Genomic DNA, 21,230 nt, shown 5'->3' on the forward strand with positions numbered 1-21,230 from the left:
ACTGTCGATCCGGTCCCTGTAGAAGTTGGCCATCCCCTCTCGGACATCACAATTGGTTTTATCCTGGTGGAAGTCAATCATCTTGTTTCGATTGTCAATGTCAGTCTAATCCCAGAGGAAGTCTGCCGTCCTATCCCGATTGTCACTATTAGTTCGATCTCGATGGAAGTTAGTCATCTCATCCCAATCATTAGCATCGATCCTATCCTGATGAAAGTCTGCTGTCCTGTTCTAGTCATCATTATCGATCCAATCCCAGTAGAAGTTGGCAGTCTGGTTAACTTCAACGGTCTAGTCTAATTACCATTAGCGAACCGATCAAATCTTTATGGATTTAGGTCAAATTACAAGAAAGAATGAGTTAGGATTTGAAATATTAGGGTTTAAAAAGGATATTAAATTATAAACAGATTGAGGTAGGACTTGAATTTAAATTTAGGTCAAATCCATATTCATACAGTTTTAGTTACTCAATTAATGGATTTGGCTCAAATCCAAATTCAAATCCAAATCTGTATGCATCTAAACATAACATTAGATAATTTGATGCAAGAGATTAGGAAAATATTAGCAATTGATAGGACAGATTTGATTAAAGTGAGTTTAGAAGCCTGAGAAAGTATACGAATGTTAAAATATATTCTAATTTTTTTTAAAAAAAAAGCAAAGTAGATTAGTAGTTGATTTTTTTTTCATTTTTATTTATTATAGAAGAATTTTTTAATTCATTATTTTATTTTATTTTATTCTATTTAACATATCAAGCCAACCATTTCTGGGTATAAAAAAGTTTAGGTGAATTGGGTCTTAAAAGTAGTGTTTTAAAACCCAAACTAGTTCAAATGATTGGATTGTCACTCAGATACAAAAGCAACTCGGTTTGACTTGTTAACCTTTTTTTGGGATTAGACTATTTTAGACTGTTTTAATAGAACCAAAGTTAACCTAGAGCCCAAAATGACTAGATTGTTATTGTTTTTACTCTTATTTTATTATTTTTTTAATTTAAAAATGTTAATGCCCATTTTCTTCCAGATTTTTATAGTAAAATTTTGTGTGCTTGATTTGTTTATTGTCATTATATAATTAAACTATATAGAACATTGAAAACTTATTTGCTTTAAAAGTCAAACAAGGTAAATAAAAATATGCATATGAAAAAAATGAAGAAACTAAAACTTAATATGTTATGGCTGAAAAATTTTAAACTAGTAATAATATTGTTGATATTTTAAATGTTATATTTATGCATCTATATAAATATTATTTTTTATTTAATTATTTTGTCACTAATTCGATCAATGGTCTAACCAATTAAACTATAAAAATTATGACCCATTGACCTTTCAAATTTATCATTTAATCTGATTTTTAAACATTACTTGAAAGCATACCAAGGACAGGATATGCTTTTAGACTTAAAGAACAATTATAGAGATATCTACAAATCATCCATTGACAAGGTCTTCACATGGACAGTAAGAATTGATCCTACAATCTTATAGAACATAGCTTATGGTCCAAATATTTATCAAGTAAATTAACCTTTGTTGGTCATATCAAATCAACTTGAGTCTTCATCCTACAAACAATGCAAGAAAGCAGCAGCCACTGCTGTAGGAATAAAAGCCCAATTAAACCAGAAGATTGATGTGTTTTGCATCTTAGGGCCAACATTAAAGCCTGTTTATTACATATTGGACATCAATGATTAACAAATAAAAAGACTCATTTGTTCTCATACCCAAAAAAAAATGATTCATTTGTTCTTAGAGAGGAAAAAAAAAACTCATTTGTTCTTTTTTTTTATATAGAAATCATAATGAATTACTCACTCCATTTAAAAATTTAAGACATTTTTAATCTTTTGAGGTATAACAATTGTCCTGTTTTAAAAAATACCCATATTGATGAATGACTTTATATTTATTATAGGGTGTTTAATAAGGGTAAATATAAAAAGATAGGGTTAGTTTGAAAATAGGTAACTACTTTAATGAATGTGAGATTTGATTAAAAATACTTTATATTTTTTAATGGAGAAAGTAATTTATATCATTTTAATTCATTGCTTTGATATTTCTATTCCACCAATCATAATAATGCAAATATATTTCTATCTGATCTCAATCATACCAAACAAAGGTTTAATAAAATATCATTCTCATTCCCTTTACCTTATATCATTCATTCCATCCCAACGTACAAAATGCAGAGTAAGATTTGCAAGATTATTTTTTCTTCACCAGAAAGATTTGCAAAATTGTTTGACTTACGTGTGAATATGTAGCGACAGATTAATGAATATAATACTTACTTGACTCCTTTTTTTTCTTTTTGCTTTCATTATGGCATTTCAGGTTTTGACCCAAACTAATTTAGTTAGCAACTTGCAAGCTCTTCTTTAATAGGCATTTGTTTATTTGACTTTTGACTAGCCCATCTTCATTTACATGTGATTTTTTTGGGCCTTTGACTCATGGATCCTGAGATGAGGAAAAAAATAATGTAGATTCTTGTTCATTTCGTTTGAAATTTAATAATTATATTAAGAGTGGAATAACTCAAGATTTAATTAAAATTGAAATTGATAATAGAGTATTTTAATCATACATACATATATACATACATACATATATACATATATATAGGTTCAAATTTGTCGAGAGGAAAAGTTGGCCTATTGGATATTGTATTTGTACCGATAACTTACCTTTTAGGTCCCTGCCTTGGAGTGCCTTGAATCCTAGCATGTCGTAAGGGAAATTTTATTTTTATATCAGACCACTATAAAATTACCAAAATACCCTCAATTCAATTTTCTTCTTCAAGCTGGCTCTGATTTGCGGCAAGGAGAATAAACGAAAAACCTAACCTTTCACCTTAGATTTTCGGGTTCGATTTGACTCCCCGTCGATAGGTGCCGGAGTTGTCTGCCGCTACTGTGACAACCTACCCCGAGTTCTTCCCTAGTTCACCGTCATTCTCTGCCCTTTTCCTCTCCATTTGCTGTTTTCACTGTCGGTATGAGTATTCAAGGTCACCGTGTTTCATCATTGCTCTGCTATTCAACATTTGAATCGAGATCCATTCGTTCTTCCCCTACATTATCGCCGTCGATCACTGATGTGGAGGCCGTGGGTGGTCTGAAATTTCCTCCTTGTTCTTCCTGTCTATGGATCACCGTAGTTACTTCTGCTGCTGCGTGAGTTTCTTCGTCCTCTGCTTTCGTCGATTTCTTCTTTCCCTTTCCCTTCTTTATCATTGCTGATTCATGTTTGAAGCTTCAAACTCTTATTCCAGTTAATTCCGTGCGTGTGAATGTATTGTGCAATTTCCCCTCTCTGTTGAATCAGTGCGTGTAGGTGAGGATTGAATGACGTGAAACTGATCGTTCCTCTTTATTCTGTGTGCCGTGTGAATGTATTGGCAGTAGAGGTATTTATTCAAATATTGGCATTATAGAGCTGTTTGGGACAAATGGTTGGGATGGGATTGGATGAGATGAGCCTAAACTTGCAATTTAAAAATTGATCTCTATAAAATGCTTGATAAAAGGAATTACTTGACTGTGTATTTTTTAAAAATTTCATTAAATTCTTTAGAAAACAAATGGTTTGGAAGCTGTTATATTGTGAATTGAGTTTTTTGGGATAATGCAGTTGTTGATAAATTGTTAGGCAAGACATTTGAATGTTAAAAAAAGCTTTATGTGAGATTTAAAATTAATATACATTTGGTGTTTTGACAAAAAATTTAATAGGAGATATTTTAATGAAGTATTGAGCTATGAAATTTTGAGAGATTTTTATTTGTGAAGTCTTGATTTTAAAATTTTGCGTCATATGGGAAAGAAGTTAGTGAATTTATTGAAAAGTTTATTTAAAATCTTAATATAATTTATAAGATGTTTGGAGGAGGAGAAATTTAATTGAAATTGAGAGGTGAATTTTTAAATTTTGGGAGTATTTGAAGTAGGTGAGTAGTATTCCAACTGATTTTCTAATGAAATTATATTTATTGAAATATTATACTTTTATGTAAATTATTTTTAAAACAATGTTGATTATTGGATACTTTAATTACTTTATTTTATGAAATTATAAAATGGTGGTGAAGAATAATTAAATTGTGGCATATGCATGCACTTCTTCTTATGAGACACATCTTCCAAATTGATGAAATTATCTTTACTAATTTGATAATTTTAGTTAATTAATAAATGTAAGTTTGGACTTTAATTATAAAATTTTGTCTTGGCAATTATTGAATTGATACTTAAAATTATTCATGCAAATTTAATTAAAAATTATATTTTAATAGTGATAATTTTCTCATATGTTTGAGAAGGAATTAGAAAGGGATTATATTTAGAATACTGATTGCTAACAACAGTTCTATTAACCATTGACATGCCTTGATTGATAACTAATTAATTTGATTATTGTGAGCTCAGTTCGCATATTTATTATTCTTGAGTCTAATACTTGTGTTTGTTCTCATGAGTTCAACTGATGTTTGATTAGTACTACTTTCTTAAACTGTATGTTCATATTTGTTTCGTAACTCATACTATGTTTGATTAGTTATTCTCATAAGTTATGTATCTATGTTTGTTTTTATGGCATAAGCCGTGTTTAGTTATTTACTCTCGTGGACTATGTATCCACATTTATTAATTGTTCTAATAAGTCTCTGTAAATATGAATTTTGACTGTTTAGTGATTTTATATTTCATTGATTTTGATTAGTGATGTTACTATATTTATTTATTATGTTTATTTGTTTTCTTGAAAGCTAGTAATAATAATATTTCATAAGAAAATTTTATGGTTCAAGATTTTATTTAAGGTTATATAGTGCTTCTTAATTTCAAAGTTTATTAAACATTTTATATGAAGATTGTTATCTCTTTAGTTCACATAATTATTTTAAATTTTCCTTCTATTTTTGTTCAATTATTTATTATTTGAACGTTATTCATTAAAAAATTATTGTTGATCTCAAATACCTTGACCAATGCTAAACCTCTTACTAATCACTAAGGGCTTATTGCTGAACTGGGTAGATATATAATTATTTTGCTAATACCTCTTTTTGATGAAATGATTAAATTTATGTATTATATTATGAAAATTTGTTAGAAGTCTCACAATGGTTATAGCTAGGCTCTTTATTTTGTTATATATGCTGTTTGCTGGTTGAAAGGAGCTAAACTCCTAATTGATCTAATTTTGTGTAAAATATTGTATTATAGACTTTTTGAGAGGTTCTATTTATAGAAGATATTTTATTAAAATTTCTACAAAAATATTAAAACCTTTGTTATGACATATATATTATTAAATATATCATAATTTTAGTATAAATTTAATTGTGTTTTAGAAATAAAAAAATTTTAATTTAAGACTTAGGGAATGTGTGATATAATTCACACCTTGTGACAATTACCCTTCATTTTTGGGATGTGACAAAGAAAAAATTAATCATTTTGTTCTTATATTTTTTTTTACTTGATCATAACTTAATTCTTAAATTTTAATTTGATGTAACTAATTTTCTATAGTTTGACTCGATTATAACTCAATCTTTAAATTTTAACTCAATGTAACTCAATTTTTTTAATTTTATCCATTTAAAACGTTAGCCCCTAAGCTTTAATAAAAAATTTATTCTTTATAATTTTGTTTCTAAAATGGAAAGATCAATGTTTTAAATAGATAAAACTGCAAAAAATTAGTGGCAAGAGTCCATGCTCAGAACTAAGTTTTAAAAAGGTCAAAATTATATTGAGACAAAAATTAAAGATCAAGTTCTAACTGAATCAAAATCTTAAGGATCATAAATGATTATTTTTTCTTATAGTAACACAAATTTTCCATGTGTATAATTGACAAGGTGGGAAGTGATTTAAAAAATTCATGGTAGATTAAAAAGCAAAGGAAAAAAAAAAAGAATCTTATGAAAGATACAACATATTATCAATAAAAAAAATAAATTGTCAAAATTGTTACTGTACTAAATTGGTTCTAAGAAAGAGGAAATGAACATGAATCCAATGTTGTCAAAATTAAATGAACTAGTCAAAATACTAGTTCACTGAATTATGATGATATTGTAGTTTGATTAATTTTAGTTAACTAAAAAAAAATTTAGCAATAACTTTCAACGACAACCCTAAAGAGCCATCGTTGAAAGTGAACAATCTACTTGTATGTAAATTTATAGGCAATTGCACCAACATTATGACAAAACTATTTATCATCAATTATAAATAATCTAAATCATCAAATATGGTATAATAATTATCTAGTCAAAGTAACATAAACTTTTATTATTAACTAAAATTATTTATAAATTATCAAATATATGTATAACACTACAGAAAAATCAATCACAAGACAAATAAAAATACAAAATAAAAAACAATTGTACCAACCAATTGTTTAAAAATCAGACCGAATGATCAATCGAATATCGATCCGACCGTCGATCGATCTAGATTTTGGCCTAGTCAGCATGTGAAAATCATTTTAAAGGTTGAGTCAGATTGAGTCATTTTGGACCAATAATCAAATTGGAAACCAGAATCAAGTCAGGAATCGAATCCAGTTTTCAAAAACTGGATTGTTCAAAAAAAATTCTTTTTTAATTTTTTATCAAAATTTTTTTTAGAAAATGACCAAATTTTTAAACATTTCATATTATATTGTATCATATGGCTTATTAAGTTATGATAAACTTAAAATATTTGATTTTATTTTTAAGTTATATAATAATTTTATATTTATTTCTTATATTTAAATTATTATGTACATATATAATTTTTAATTTAATTATTATATCACCAATTTAACTATTAGTCTAACTCGATTGAACCCTATGAATCGTGAATAATTGAGCTTTTTATATTCAGTCCAATTTTAAAAACATTGGTACCAACATTATACTAAAATAAGTTCATGGCCTTTCTTTCCAGTTTTGATCAACTCTTGATTCACTTTTTATTAGTTCTAAAGAGATGACCAGTTTAGACTATTGGCTGGTCCTAGTTGGACCAATCAAACTTGCTGGTCAGGTCCAGACAACAATGCATGAACCTCAAATACATCTTCCTTCAGTTAAATTATGATGTTCCTAACAATATCAAGAATATGAGGCTATGAGCCTTTTTGATAACTCCCATAGTAACAAATAAAACATATGACTAGCAGCATAATTAAGTTTTTTGTCATAGTTATAGTATTCATTTGATCTTATTTATAAGTTATTTTTAATATGTTTTATCACAATTAAGAAAAATTTTAAAATTTATTTAGTCTATCTAAAAATTTATTAAATTTTTAATTTTATTCCTATTAAATAGAATTACATATAAATGCTTTAGTACTTTTTCTCACCAACATTTAGTAGAGGATAAAAGAAAAAACTTTTAATAAAAAAATTATTCTCTCTACTCCTTATAAATAGGATTAGAGGGAATAAATAAGATATATTGAAAATACAAAAGATGCTTATTCATAAAAATAATCCAATAACGCTTGAATTAAAAATAATAATTAAAAACAATGCATGCATAATCAAAAATAGCAAGTTGATATTTTCTTGTGTACAATATCATCCAAACCAAAGAAAAAATAAAAAGCAATGTCCATACATCACAATCGATCCAAACACAGAAAAGAAGCAACTTTCAATCACACCATGTAATGAATACAATTCATACAAATTAAAATGTTCAAATATTCAGTCTTTAGCAAACCAAATTAAGGAAAGCCATAACTAGCTAGCTAGTAAAATCTGATTGAAATCCAATAGTCTCCAATGAAGTCAGAGTTGGAGCTTGAATATTCATATCTTCATGATCACCTGTTATATGTTTGACAAATAAAAATAATTATGTACATAAAATTAATGATATAATATTAAAATAATGAAATATGAACCTTTATTATGTTCAGATCAGATTAAAATACAAGAGATTTTCACACATAACAAATAAAAAATAACAATTTATAGACCGCCTCTTTATCTCCTATGCTATACATTATTCTCATTTTATTTATTTATTTATTTATTTAAAAATATTTATTTAATATATTTATATTTTAATCTTTTGAATTTCTTTCACTTAGGAACTGATGATGGAAATATAGTGTCCTTATAAAATCCAAGTTAAATGAATTAGTGACTAAGTCTACAAATATACTCGGTTTCTTCTCGTGGTGACTCCCTCTTCTAGGCTTTCTAATTACAAGAACGTTTATTATCCAAACCAAACATTGGAATTTTGTGATTAAAACCCAGTTCTTAAAAACACTGAATCTGATTTCAATTTCCTAAATTGATGTTCATTATTCAAAGTTTTACACTCCCAAAAAATATAAGATATTTTTAAATAAATTTCACTCTCAATAAATTAATTAAATATTATCATTAATTTTTTACATTTATTATTATTTAATAAAGTGTTTCACTTAAAAATAAATATAAAATGATATATTTATTAAGAGTATTTGAAAAAATATATTAATTATATTTTGAAACATTAAAAAATATCTTATATGTTTAAACACTAAGTCCCTAAAAAAATATTTTACATATATTTAATGGAGGAAGCAACACGAGAAAAAACAGATGGAGCAACACTGTTTTATCACTCCATTTAGCAGTTCTTTTATGCCATAATTTAATAGTTAATTTTGAACAGTTTAATTGCATAGATTAGTCTTATGTGTCAGTCATATATTCCTCGTAAACTGACGTGAAACAGGGAGCAGAAAAAAGGAAGAGAGAAAATAAAAAGGAGAGAGGGAAGAAAGAGAGAGAAGGAGGGGGAATTCAAAATTCTTGAGAATTGTATTCAATAATTGCAAAAAAATGAATACACCTGAGAACTATAGCCTTATTTATAGAGTCTTAAAAAAAATAAAATGATAATAAATTAAATTTAAGTTCTGAATTTAAAAGATACTGATAAGATGCTAACCTTCTATTTTATAGAAGACAAATATATTTAAGATAAAAATAAAATAAAATAATAAATCTTAATTTTTATGGATAAATATATTTATTCAAATATTCCATAAGATAATCTTAATATCCTAAAATATCTTAATTAATTATTATCTCATATTTCATCATAAACTTATTAATTAGTTGTATCACTAATTCAAATTTCAATGAAGAAAGATAGGACTGCTTCAGTAGATCAAAAGTATGACTGCGCCAACATTTTGAGGCCATAAAATAATCTGCTATTTTTTTATATCCCTAAGACTAAACTGTGCTACATGCAAACTGCTAGACTGCGCTTCTGTGATTTCCTTCTCTCTCTCTCTCTCTCTCTCTCTCTCTCTCTCTCTCTCATAAAAATATATTTTGCAATTTAATCAAGTTATGTTATTGATGAAAATTTCATTTGAAATATCAATGCATAAATCTAAAATTTCAATTATAGCATACCACTGTTGTATATATAGTCATTTGTTAATAAAGCAAAGAATGAAATAATTAATAAAACTAAATGTGATGAAAAGGGAAATCTAAAAAAAGTGAATAATATTGTTTATACCTGCAAGATAATTAAAATTATGTTGTCCCAAATGAAAGAGAAGAAGAGTGATCATGAAAACCAAGCTCGTCCCAGCTCCCAAATATTATGATTATGACGAAATCAATCTGCAACGATATATATGCCGGTATTTAATTATAAGTAATAATTAGATACGGCCAGTAATTAAAAAGACTAATATTAATAATACTAGAACTAGAGTGCCTTTACATCTGAGAAAATAATGCTCCAAACCCTAAAAATCTTGACTGGAAAGTGGTTTTAATGGCTGGATTATCCCATTCCAAGCTGTCCCACCACTCTGGTTCTCCATTAATAAGCCTCAACTTAGCCTTGGCAGAATTGGAATCAAACGGTAACCTCTTTAGATTTGGACAGTCATACACTTCAATAGATACTAGGGAAGAGAAAGACAGGACTCTCTCATGAATGCTCTTAAGATTTGGCAAATCATCTAAAGACAGCAGTACAAGGGAAGAGAATATAGAATCCACATTAGCTTTCTCTTCTTCTGATCCTTCTCCCTTTATCACTTCTTCTAATGAGGTGCAATTAGAAATTTCAAGACGATTGAGGAGAGGAGCATGCTTCAACCATGTCAAATAATGTATTGAGTGGCATTCTCTAATAGTCACCCTTTGAAGCATGGATAGACAATGGGTACCAAACACAAGAGAATGCTCCACAATATTAGTCACCCTATCCAGGTACAAAAGTTGCAAATGCTCCATTTTTAACATTGTTGCCAACAACGATGACATGTTGATTAGTAGGAAGTTATCATTGCTACCAATCCAAAGGCGAGATATACAATTTTGTAACTTGGTTGAATCAAGTAATTTGTTGAGGCCATTCTCAGTTTCTATTTCTATCCATAGTTCCTCTAAGTTTGATAAGCACCCCAACTCCTCTAGGAACTCTTTCTCTTCTTTGCCATTATTTCTTCCCACAATTTCGATTGAAAAGCGAAACACTTTTAATTGTTGAAGATTTGATATTAGGCCCAATGGAATAACACCATTTGTCACAGACAAATTAAAAACCTTCAGATTTTTCAAATTCTTCAACATACTTGAGAATTATGATACTTTTTGTAATTCTACTACCTGTAATGACAAGTATTCCAAATGAATTAAGCCACCAATTTCTGCAGGTACATTTGGCACTCCTCTTAGTTCCAAGACTTTTAATCTACTTGAGTGTTGGATATTTTGTAATCCAGTTATTGCACCATGATTATATTCAACATTCAAACATAATGTCATGAGATTCCGCCAAGCCATGATTGGTATTTGTGATCCAATATCTTTCATGATTAATATCCTTTCAACCATTTCCCCTTTTTCAGCATTAGCTTGAGATAATGCCCATGCATCTTCTTGTACCATAACCTTCATTTTGCTTCCATCTTGATCACATGCTATCCATAATGCCATGTCATGAATGACATCATGCATTTTAATTGTACACTCCAAAAAGATTTCATCTTCAACACTTTCCAACAAGCATGAAAGCTTCAACTTCTCAATTATAGATCCACCATAGCCACACATTTCTCGTACATTTCTTGGGCTATCCGTATAAAGAAATCCCTCCCTTATCCATTTATCAATGAAATCGTACACCATAATCTCATAATCCTCCGGGTACAATGCACAATATAAGAAACAATTTTTGTGTGTTTCATCTGGTAATTGATCATAGCCAAACTTGAGGATGGAAAACACTTTCGTCTCCAAACCTGATGCTGTATATGAAGAACTCCTTAAGTTATTCTTTGAGTGTTCCCAAGCTTCCACACTCTCCACCCCAGCCATGGCACTTCCTACCACAGCTAGTGCAAGTGGTAGCTCTTTGCATTCTCTAGCCATCTCCATCACTAGCCTCGGAATGCTAGGGTTAGAGTTCAGAGTTTCCACACCAACTTTCATATGAAATAACTCTAGCGCTTCTTTTTCTGTTAGAATTTTAACTTCAAATTTTCTTTCTGAATGCATTTTCACACACACATCTTTAGATCATGTTGTGAATAATACTTTGGATTGAAAATTAGTTTCCTTTGGGTGTGGCACCCCCACCCTTTCCAAAGGAAATCTCTCCCATATATCATCCAATAACAAAACAAATTTCTTCTGTTTTAGGATTTTGTAAATCCTTGCTACTTTTTCATCTTGGTTACTATAATGTTGCCAAATTTGATCTCCAATTCCTATCAATTTTCTGATGTTGTCCATAATATTGTCCAAGTTAGGCCTTTTAGATACCACCATCCACATAACATAAAAATCTGTGATTCCTTTCCAAATTTATTATTAATTTTCTTTAACAAGGTAGTCTTACCTACCCCGCCCATCCCATGCAAACCAATGACCCCAACATTTTTGTCGTCAATACTTTTCCATACCTTCTCAAACATCAAGTCTAGGCCCACCGTCTCTTCTAAAGGCAACTCAATTGGCCTCATTCGATGCTTTTGTGTAATTTTAATATCCTTGCCAAACAACTTTTCCCCCTCATCTTGTAATTCTTGTGCATTTCGTAGAATCTTTACAACATTCTTTCCCTGCTTGTAGCTAGACATGCAATTCTTTGAACAACATCTACTTAGACATTTGTTTTGAGTTTGTTGAGCTCCACTGGTTTGGATATTTTTTATTTCCTATGAAGATAATATTTTTTATTAGCTTCACAATTAATCATCTATCATTCCATACTTTCAAATCAAAATTTGAATGTACAGGTGTACATTTACGTATACTCGTAGAGAAGAATGAGCATGCTTCATTTGTTAATATCATATAAGACCATGGGTGAATAACAAGATAAACTTTGAATTGAAAATTAAATTTTTGAAGAAGCTAGGAAAGGACCGATAGACGCTTAAATATTTGGCAGCTTAGGGTGTCCTTATCCTTTTTTTTTATTATTATTTATATTTACCGCAATTTCAAATATTTTTCTCAACATGTGGCAAGAGCCTAGAGGTGTATAGAGAATATCTAATTATACATTTTAAAGTTTCATCCCAATTAATTGAATCTTTAAAATTATTATTTACTATACTATTTTTTAGGAAAAAACCGATTTTACTATTTTTGCAAATTTCCATGCTCTATATGGCAATTTGAGTGCGCCCTATTATTTGTGTGTAAAGGTGGGGAAAACTTATATTTCCACTTCTAATAATTTATATTCATTTATGGATTTGGAAATCTGTATCATTTTAAATAAATATTTCTTTCGCCCCATTTTGCAAGACTTTTTCTCTAAAATTGTAAATATCAATAAAATCAATTAAATACATTTTAGAATATTAATCATTTAATAAAAGAGAAAAATATTTAAAGCATGAAACAACCAGAGGTAATTTTAGAATCAGTTTCATTAAGGAATCATTATTTTTAAAACAAAACATCGAAATATCTAAAAAAATTATTATAAAATGGAGCAGACGCTATATAATAAATTGAAATAATGTATTTTGTCTATCAGTTATAGTTCCCATTATATATCTCAATAAAGTAAATAAATTATATACAAAAATAATGATAAGATCTAACTATGACGATTTATTTTGAAAATAATGAAATTCTTCATGAAACAATGAAATTTGATTTACATTTTTTCAATAGCATAAGAATTAAAAAGTAGCTTCTGTTGTTGATACAAGAAATTATCTCCCTAAAGTATAGAGGTGAAATAATATGTTCCTCCCAACTTAGTTGTTGTATACTCCCTCCTCCCTTTATATAGGTTATGCTTAGGGGTGGGAGTAAGCTAAACCCATTACACCGCCTAAGACCTATTCTTATTGGGACGTAACTTGGCCTATTTATAAAGAAATCAGGCCTAAGGCACGTTTAGAGGCTTATATACCTAAATAAGTTAGGCTTCAAGTTTTAAAGCTTGGTCTGTAAGCTTCTAGGCTTGGCATGTTTAGGTAAATTTATATATTTTAGTTATTTATCTATTGTATTATATTCAAATTTGTATATTTATATATTATTTTATATTTAAATAGTTTATGCTTTTAAGCCTATTTAAAATATGAAAGGAGAAGACTTATATACTTAACATTATATACCTAATATCATTGTTTTCAATCATATTAAGACATGTAAATTTTGTATAGATTATTTATTTTATAATAAATTATTGTTATTAATTTTATTAACACATTAAAATTCACTTACCATAATTTCATTGGATATAAGTATATTAAGTATATAAAGTTGAGTGCATAAGTCTTATCCAATATGAAATATATAGGCTTTGAAGCCTTATAAAAATACATGCTTTGATAGGCTTGAAGCTCAATTAAAGACTTTGAGACCTAAATTTAAAACTTTTTTTAAAGCTCTACATATGAAGTAGGCCTTAAAAAGTTTTCAAGCCTGTTAGAAAGAAGCATATGAATACAAGCTCAAGTTTAGGTTCAAGCTTGAGGCCTATGTTATAGGCTCAAGAAACTTAGCCTGACCTATTTCCATCTCTTGATGTGGCTTATAGAATGATTCTTAAATCCTTAATATAAATTATTTGATAAAATATTAATTATATTTTTTAATATTACCCTTATTTAAATTCATTAATTATGAGAGAGAATGTAATACAAATTTAAAAACTTTCCATTTAAATAGGGATAATAACATTGAATGGTTTAATTCAATGTTATTCTCTTTTTAGATAAAGTTAATGGTTTAATTATCTTTCCTTAATTCTAATGAAGTAATTAGAAATCCATCCGAGGGAGTACAAAAGCATTGAAATTTGATTGACACTTTAATTAGTCCTTATATAGACTTGCTTTGCTATTTTATTTGTCTAAACATTGAAAGTGAATTCCCTGTTAACTGAGTAAAAATTAAAAATGTCATATTCTTGATTATATTTTGAAATTATATTTCATCTAATAACAATGATTTTACAAGTTATATGTTGTTTCATAATTAACTGAGAGCCAATTTGTTAAACTGATTGGAAACATGAAATTAACTAATTGACTATAAACACTTGAAATTAATAAATAAATAAATAAAGTGTATTACCTCTTGAATCTTATCGACTTTTTGCATCCAAGCAGTGACTTGATGAGACCTTTGCATGTCTCTGGTAAGTTCTTCTTCTACATTAAGTGCTTCCAAATCTTTCTTCGTGACTTCAAGCTTCTTCGATTTCTCTTCCAGAGACTGAAGATTCTCTTCCAATTTATAAACGTAAGAAGCTTCATTCTTGGGACAGCCACACAAAGACTTGGTCATGTCCCATATGGCTCCGCCTATGCAAGATGGATCCATAATATATATATATATATATATATATTGATGATTTTGTGAATGATAATAATGGATTTGATCGGACCTTGAGAAAAAGATTGAAACTCACTTCGTCTTCTTCCTTATCTACAAATGTGTTTTCAGGAATTTTATGTCCCAGAAAGCTTACGGCAATGGCTATATATAGCTCAATCGTACACAAAACAATGGAAGCTAAGAATAAAGAAGAAATGGAGGGGCAATATGGTATTTTCACCATATAGGGGAATGAATATAATATAGTACCAAAAAATCGACGTTCCTTGTTAGAAAAAAAAATAATAATCGACATTCATTTCTTCAGGAGACAATGTGGTCCTCCAAAATTATTGAGGTTTACTTATTTCCCTATATCTTTAGTTTTGTAAAATATTTCTGAAATTTTTATGCCCATGTTTAAAAATTAGTGTCGCAATTTTTTAAATGAAAAAAATTTAAAGATTTTAATTACTTTTTTTTGAATGTAATCGTTTCTTTGTACATATTTTATCTTAATTAAAAATATTTACAATCGCCTCATTTTTTTTAAAAAAATAATAAACTATTAATAAAAAACAATAATAAAAATTTAAACTCACTACATGGGGTTAATTAATTATATATTTTACAAAGAAAAATATTAAAATAATTAATATAAAATTGTTCAGCCTTTAGATAATATTGCATCTCCACTTATATTTTGGTAGGAAAACATCTTTTAAAATTCTTCTAATAATAAAGATGGTAGGGAGTATACTCTAATGAATAATTCAATAAACTAATTAGTTTTTAATCTTTCCTTTTTTTTTCGCATGATTTTTTTTTTTTAAATCTTTCCGTGGCCTGAGGTTGAGCATGCATTCCAAGCACAGTCTAGTTCTAATATGCTATTTTTCTTATTTAAATTTAAAACAAACAAAGAGGATTAACAAATAGTTATGTATATTGCCTTTTTTTAAACAAGTTAAGTATAATGCTTTTGCTTAACTAAGAAAAGAATAAATGAAAACGAAAAAGAAAGAAAGAATTAGGTATCATGCTTTTCGTTTAGGTTAAGCATTCGTGCCAAACACGGTCTTGCTCCCGTATGGTGGCAGTGTTGTTCTTTTTGTTTTGAAAAAAAAAAGTAAATAACAATGAGGCATAATGCTTTCTACTTAGCGAAGAAAAGAATAAATAGAAAAAGGCAAAAAAAAAAAAAAAACAGAGTGACGACTTAGCACCTGTTTCGTTTTTGTTTTAAAAACAATTTTTATTTTTAAAAATTAAAAATTAAAAACTTATTTTAAATAATTGTTTTGAATTTAATTATTTTTTAAAACTACTCTCATTTTTTATTTTTGAAAACAAAAAATAAATATATTTTAAAGCTATTTTTATTTTATTTTATTTTATTTTTTTTCAAAATGCATTACATTTGCTTATTGAGAATTATAGTATCTTGACCAATAATTATATAAGTTATTACTATTAACTGCTGATGACAATCAATTTCAGCTGATTTTTTAATTCTAAAAGTACTTTTAAATTAACACAACTAAAAAAGGTTTTTGTTTTATTTTGAAAAATAATTTTAAAAACTATTTTTCACAAAAAATTATAATGAAAAAAGAAGCCCTTAATTTTTACATTTTTTTTTAATTCCTCATGACAAAATAGCGGCACGTCAAAATTCACCCAAAGCAGAACTCGCGGACAAGACAAGCAAATCAAACAAAGCATGAGATAATTAATATATATATATATATATATATATTTTCATGTTCTTTTGCCAGTGATGAAATAACATTTTTATTAATTTTCTTAATAATAATACAAAATAAAATCAAGGATTCATTTTTTATTATTAATGATAATAACTTAATCTCTATTAATAATTTAGTCAATGTTAATATTATTTTTAAGTATCAATATTTATCACTCTTAATTAAATAGCTACTTTTATTTTAAATAACGAAATATAGTGATAAAAAAATTTAAATGTACTATCTTATCAAGAAATAATAACATTTTTATCAAGTAAATAAAAAATAGAAATAATGTGTCAAAAATATACAAGTGTCAATATTAATCTGCCAATAAAACTGTCCTCATCCATTTTTTTGTCTTAGATCTCGAAGCTTTTTTCGGTACGGCAGTACCTCATTACAGACATAACATAATGAATCAAGCATTGTGAATTAGATGTCTTTAGCTTCTATAAAAGAATAATTTAAAGGAATATTTTCCTCTAAATTATTGGTTCAGGAACCTCTTGTATTCTAAAAACTTTTTTATTGTGTAATATTCCTCTCAACATTTAAAAATTGGATAATTTTTTCCTTATCATTATATAGATTAAGTTTGATTGTTAATTGATTCAGAAAATTACAAAAAAAATACTTCAAAAATTATATTAAATCATCTTATAAGAAAATTAATATCATTTTGAATAGCCAATTTGACCAACTACTTGGTGATTATCAGATTATCATTGGTAGCAATAACACCAGTAAAAATTATTCAATATTAAAATGTTAATGTTTTAATAAGATATTATTAAAAAATTTAATTAATTATCAATGTTGTTGCCAACAATAATCATCTAATAATCATCTGGTAACTTGTCAAAGTGGTTGGTCATGGTAAGAAATACTCCCTCAATTTAAAAATGTAAAGTATTTTTTGAGAGGTTGGATGTTAAAAAATGTAAGGCATTTTTAGTCTTTCAAGATGTAATCATTACTTTTTTTCAAAAGTATCCCTATTGATTATGATTTATATTTATTGTAAGGTGTTTAATAGGGACAAATATAAAAAGATAAGGTTAGTTTAAAAAAAGATAACTACTTTATTGGGGTGAGATTTAGTTAAAAATGCCTTATATTTTTTAATAGAGGGAGTAACTTTTATCTCTTGTAATTTATTTATAATTTAGGATATATAATCAATATTAATTTTCTTATAGGATATTTATTTATAATTTTTTGAGTCATTTTTTTTTTATAATTTTAGGTTCTTTTGTGTAATTTTTTAAATCAACCAAGAGTTCAAGTTAACATTTATTAACGATAAAGATAAGATTCTACCATTTTAATTGTTCAAGAGGAATATTGTGCCACAAAAATTTAGGATGGTAGACCTGCGTGAACAGTTGAAAAGCAAAAATGTTCATTAACCTTAATTTAAAATATTATAAATTCATAAATTGAGAATTAAAGATAATTATGCATACCAAGATTTTCAAAATTGATTCTTATTAAAAAAATTAATTCTAGTAGCTAATTATATTTATGATATTGTATTTTTTTTTTCATTTTCAAAGGTAAGATTAGAAGCGATATTAATTAGAAGCATCGCATCTTGTCTTCTGCTTCCAAACGTCCATGGTGTCTTCGTAAAGAAACTATCTCAAATTTCCAATATCCTTGGACAAAAATTGTTGAAATTTATTTATTTAATTAACTGCTAGATAACAATTCTTAAAGCAATTTGAACTTGGGTTCTAAAAGACACTTTCTTCATATCTTGCAAATTAAAAAATAACAATTAAAGTGAAAATGAATACATTAACTGCGTTCAGAGATAATGATTTATTAATTTTTAACATAATTAAAGGATAGGTATGAACTTAAAGATATTTTATTTATAAAAAATAAAAAAAATCAAATAACAAATTCTCATATCTTATGGATGTTGGCCCAAGTTGGACACTTGGGGTTTTTTCTTAAGCCCAAAATATGGCCATAACGGTTGTTTTTGGTGTCTAGCTAAGGTGTAACTGTTGTCCATAACTTGATCTCATCTAAAGTTTTGTCAGGTTTTTAAACAACATGAATTGGAATTGGATTCCAAGATATGTGATCCCAAGGTTCACAATTTTTATCATATTTGGGCCGATTTCTGGCATTGCATTTTGGACCCATTTTCTGGCCCAACAGAAAACCAACCCACAATCATGTTTTCCCAACTTAGACAGGTAATCAGGGGGGAAATCCTTAACAATACCAACAAAAAGCAATCCAGTTGGTTGGTAAAAATTTGATTTATAACCCATAAAATCATAGGATTAAATTGTCTTATTAATATAAGGACCTTGTTGGTGGATAATTTGTAAGTATTTGTATAAGCATTATTTAAATTTACAGGTATATCTTAATCTTGATAAATTCTCAGAATCCAACTTATCTAAATTTTTTATAAAAAAAATACCCTTAACAATAGTCCACAGATTGTATAAGCATTATTGGACATGAAATAACAGCACATATATGACTTTACCTTAGTCGATGTCAATCATCATCAAAATTATCCAATAAGTTTGTAGGGTGTTAACTTTCCAAAGGTATGTAAATATTATTACAATTGGCTTTTCACAAAATGCTGGTAAAAAAATTGGCATTTGACAATGATATATGATATTTAAGCTCTCCAACAAAATACCAAGGGCCAAAGAGGGTCTTCATTATGTGGGGAAGGATGTGAGGGATCACTACTTTGGAGCTTTCTTGTTATAGTTAAAACCTTTAACTAAAATTGTTGAAATGGAGATAGACATGAGATATCAATTATTAAGAAAAATTCATTGTTTGTAAAATTAGATTGACCCCATTGAGTTGACCTGTGAATTGATGAACTAATCAATTTAGTTGATTGAATGAATTAGTCATTCTGTGACTCCATTTTAATCAGAAAAATTCGATCAACTCAAAGAATTAAATGAGTTGACATGATTAGATTTTATGTTCTTCTTTTTACTTTTTCCCTTTACTTTTTGGAATATTGAATCGTAAATGAAATATAAATCTCTTAATTAATATTTTTAATGTTTGTGTATTATTATTGTCAAAAATTATAATTGATATTTGTATAACATGTGTATAAGTATTATATTTTTCATGGTCAAGTTTGAATATTTTTGTATATTTAAATTGAAATATAGTGTTAAGGTGCATTTTTGCTAACTATTCTTTGAGGAACACCTAATGTTCTAAATTATTTGTTGTAGCAATTTTGCCTCTAAGATAATTAAAACATAACATATTTGCCCTTGATGTTAAATAGCACAACTTTAACTATTAAAAATGCTAACAGTAAATTAAATTTGATCAAAAATGCCACTTTTCATGCAAAATGGATCTACGTTAAGGTTTATTTTTATTATGTTTTAATTACTTTAAAGGCAAAATTGTTACAATATAAATAATTTAGGATATTGGGTATTCTTTAAAAAATAATACCTTAATGAGAGTTTCAAAGCTATAAAAAATCATAAAAAATTCAATTTCTCAACACTTTATCCTAGGGTTTGATTAACAAGGAAAATAACTCAAATTTCACTAATTAAAATAATGAATAAACCAAGAGTACTCTAAAAGCATGAAATAAACTCCTAACCTGCCATTCCAAACAATTTCAAAATCTAGTTGCCAAAACAGAAATTTCCACCAACCCACAAAACCAATTGGAGAGAAATGAAGATATCTAAACTTATTTTGATCATGGGAAGCCAAAACTTACTTGAAAATGTTCAGAAAATGATCAAAAGTAAGCTCATCCCTTTTTGCCATTGCTCCTCACTTCAAAAAACTTAAATTTTCCTTATGTCCTCTTATATTGGTGTCATCTAATTATCATCTAGTATTGAATATAAGCTTTCATAAAATTCATGTAGCATAGACCAGACAATTATTTTTGACCACATATTTAAAAAAACTAATAGATACGTTGATTTACTTGTTTAGCAAGCACTTTGTGACAACTTAGCTTTTATAATTTTTAATTATTTGCTACGAGAACACAGAAACAATATAAATTTTGATATGACTTGATTGTATTTTTTTATACATGGATTTTCTGTAACCTTGTAGTGGAGTGAAAAAAAAAAATCATCTAGCAACAATTGTGATATGTAAAAATGAGTTTTGAATTTTTTTTATTTATTTTTCAAAATCCTCCTTTATTTCATTTTCTTTTATTTTTTCCAATCCTAAACCACATTAAAGATCCTTAATTAGTGCAAAACCATGATAACTTAACCAATGAAAAATTCAGATGTTACATGTATCGTGTTACTATATTATAAATATATAAACAGTTAAGAAAAATGATTAAATTTTGCTCTAATCTAACATTTCAAAAACTATGCGTATATATATTTTTGTCTTATACAATAATCTTATTAAATTGAAAATAAAAAAATTAAACTAAAAGGTTACAAATGAAATTTTTTATAAATTAAACTAAAATGCATTCTATATAGTTATTCAAAATTTAAAGTCGGGCACATTATTCATAAATTACAAATAATTTAAAACGTCATAACTTGAAGAAAAATTTTCTTTTTCCATGTAAAAAAAAAAGAATACTTTATTTTATTAATA

At 27.4% G+C, this 21,230-nt stretch overlaps 2 protein-coding genes across 2 annotated transcripts; both read right to left on the bottom strand.

Moving 5' to 3' along the window:
• Window positions 1-9,780: 9,780 nt before the first annotated feature.
• LOC129316556 (disease resistance protein RPS5-like) lies at window positions 9,781-10,644 on the bottom strand. The gene has a single exon (XM_054960975.1). The coding sequence runs from the start codon at window positions 10,642-10,644 to the stop codon at window positions 9,781-9,783; it is 864 nt and encodes a 287-aa protein (XP_054816950.1).
• A 1-nt stretch (window position 10,645) lies between these two features.
• Window positions 10,646-12,419, bottom strand: LOC129316557 (probable disease resistance protein At5g63020). Its single transcript, XM_054960976.1, has 2 exons — window positions 11,828-12,419; window positions 10,646-11,585 (listed from the first exon to the last, which is right to left on the bottom strand). The coding sequence occupies exons 1-2, from the start codon at window positions 12,153-12,155 to the stop codon at window positions 10,654-10,656; spliced, it is 1,260 nt and encodes a 419-aa protein (XP_054816951.1). The 5' UTR covers window positions 12,156-12,419; the 3' UTR covers window positions 10,646-10,653.
• Between the last annotated feature and the right edge of the window lie 8,811 nt (window positions 12,420-21,230).

This window comes from Prosopis cineraria, unplaced genomic scaffold (genome assembly GCF_029017545.1).
Source record: "Prosopis cineraria cultivar Desert tree isolate PC_DT_omini unplaced genomic scaffold, ASM2901754v1 PC7, whole genome shotgun sequence".
NCBI lineage: Eukaryota > Viridiplantae > Streptophyta > Magnoliopsida > Fabales > Fabaceae > Prosopis > Prosopis cineraria.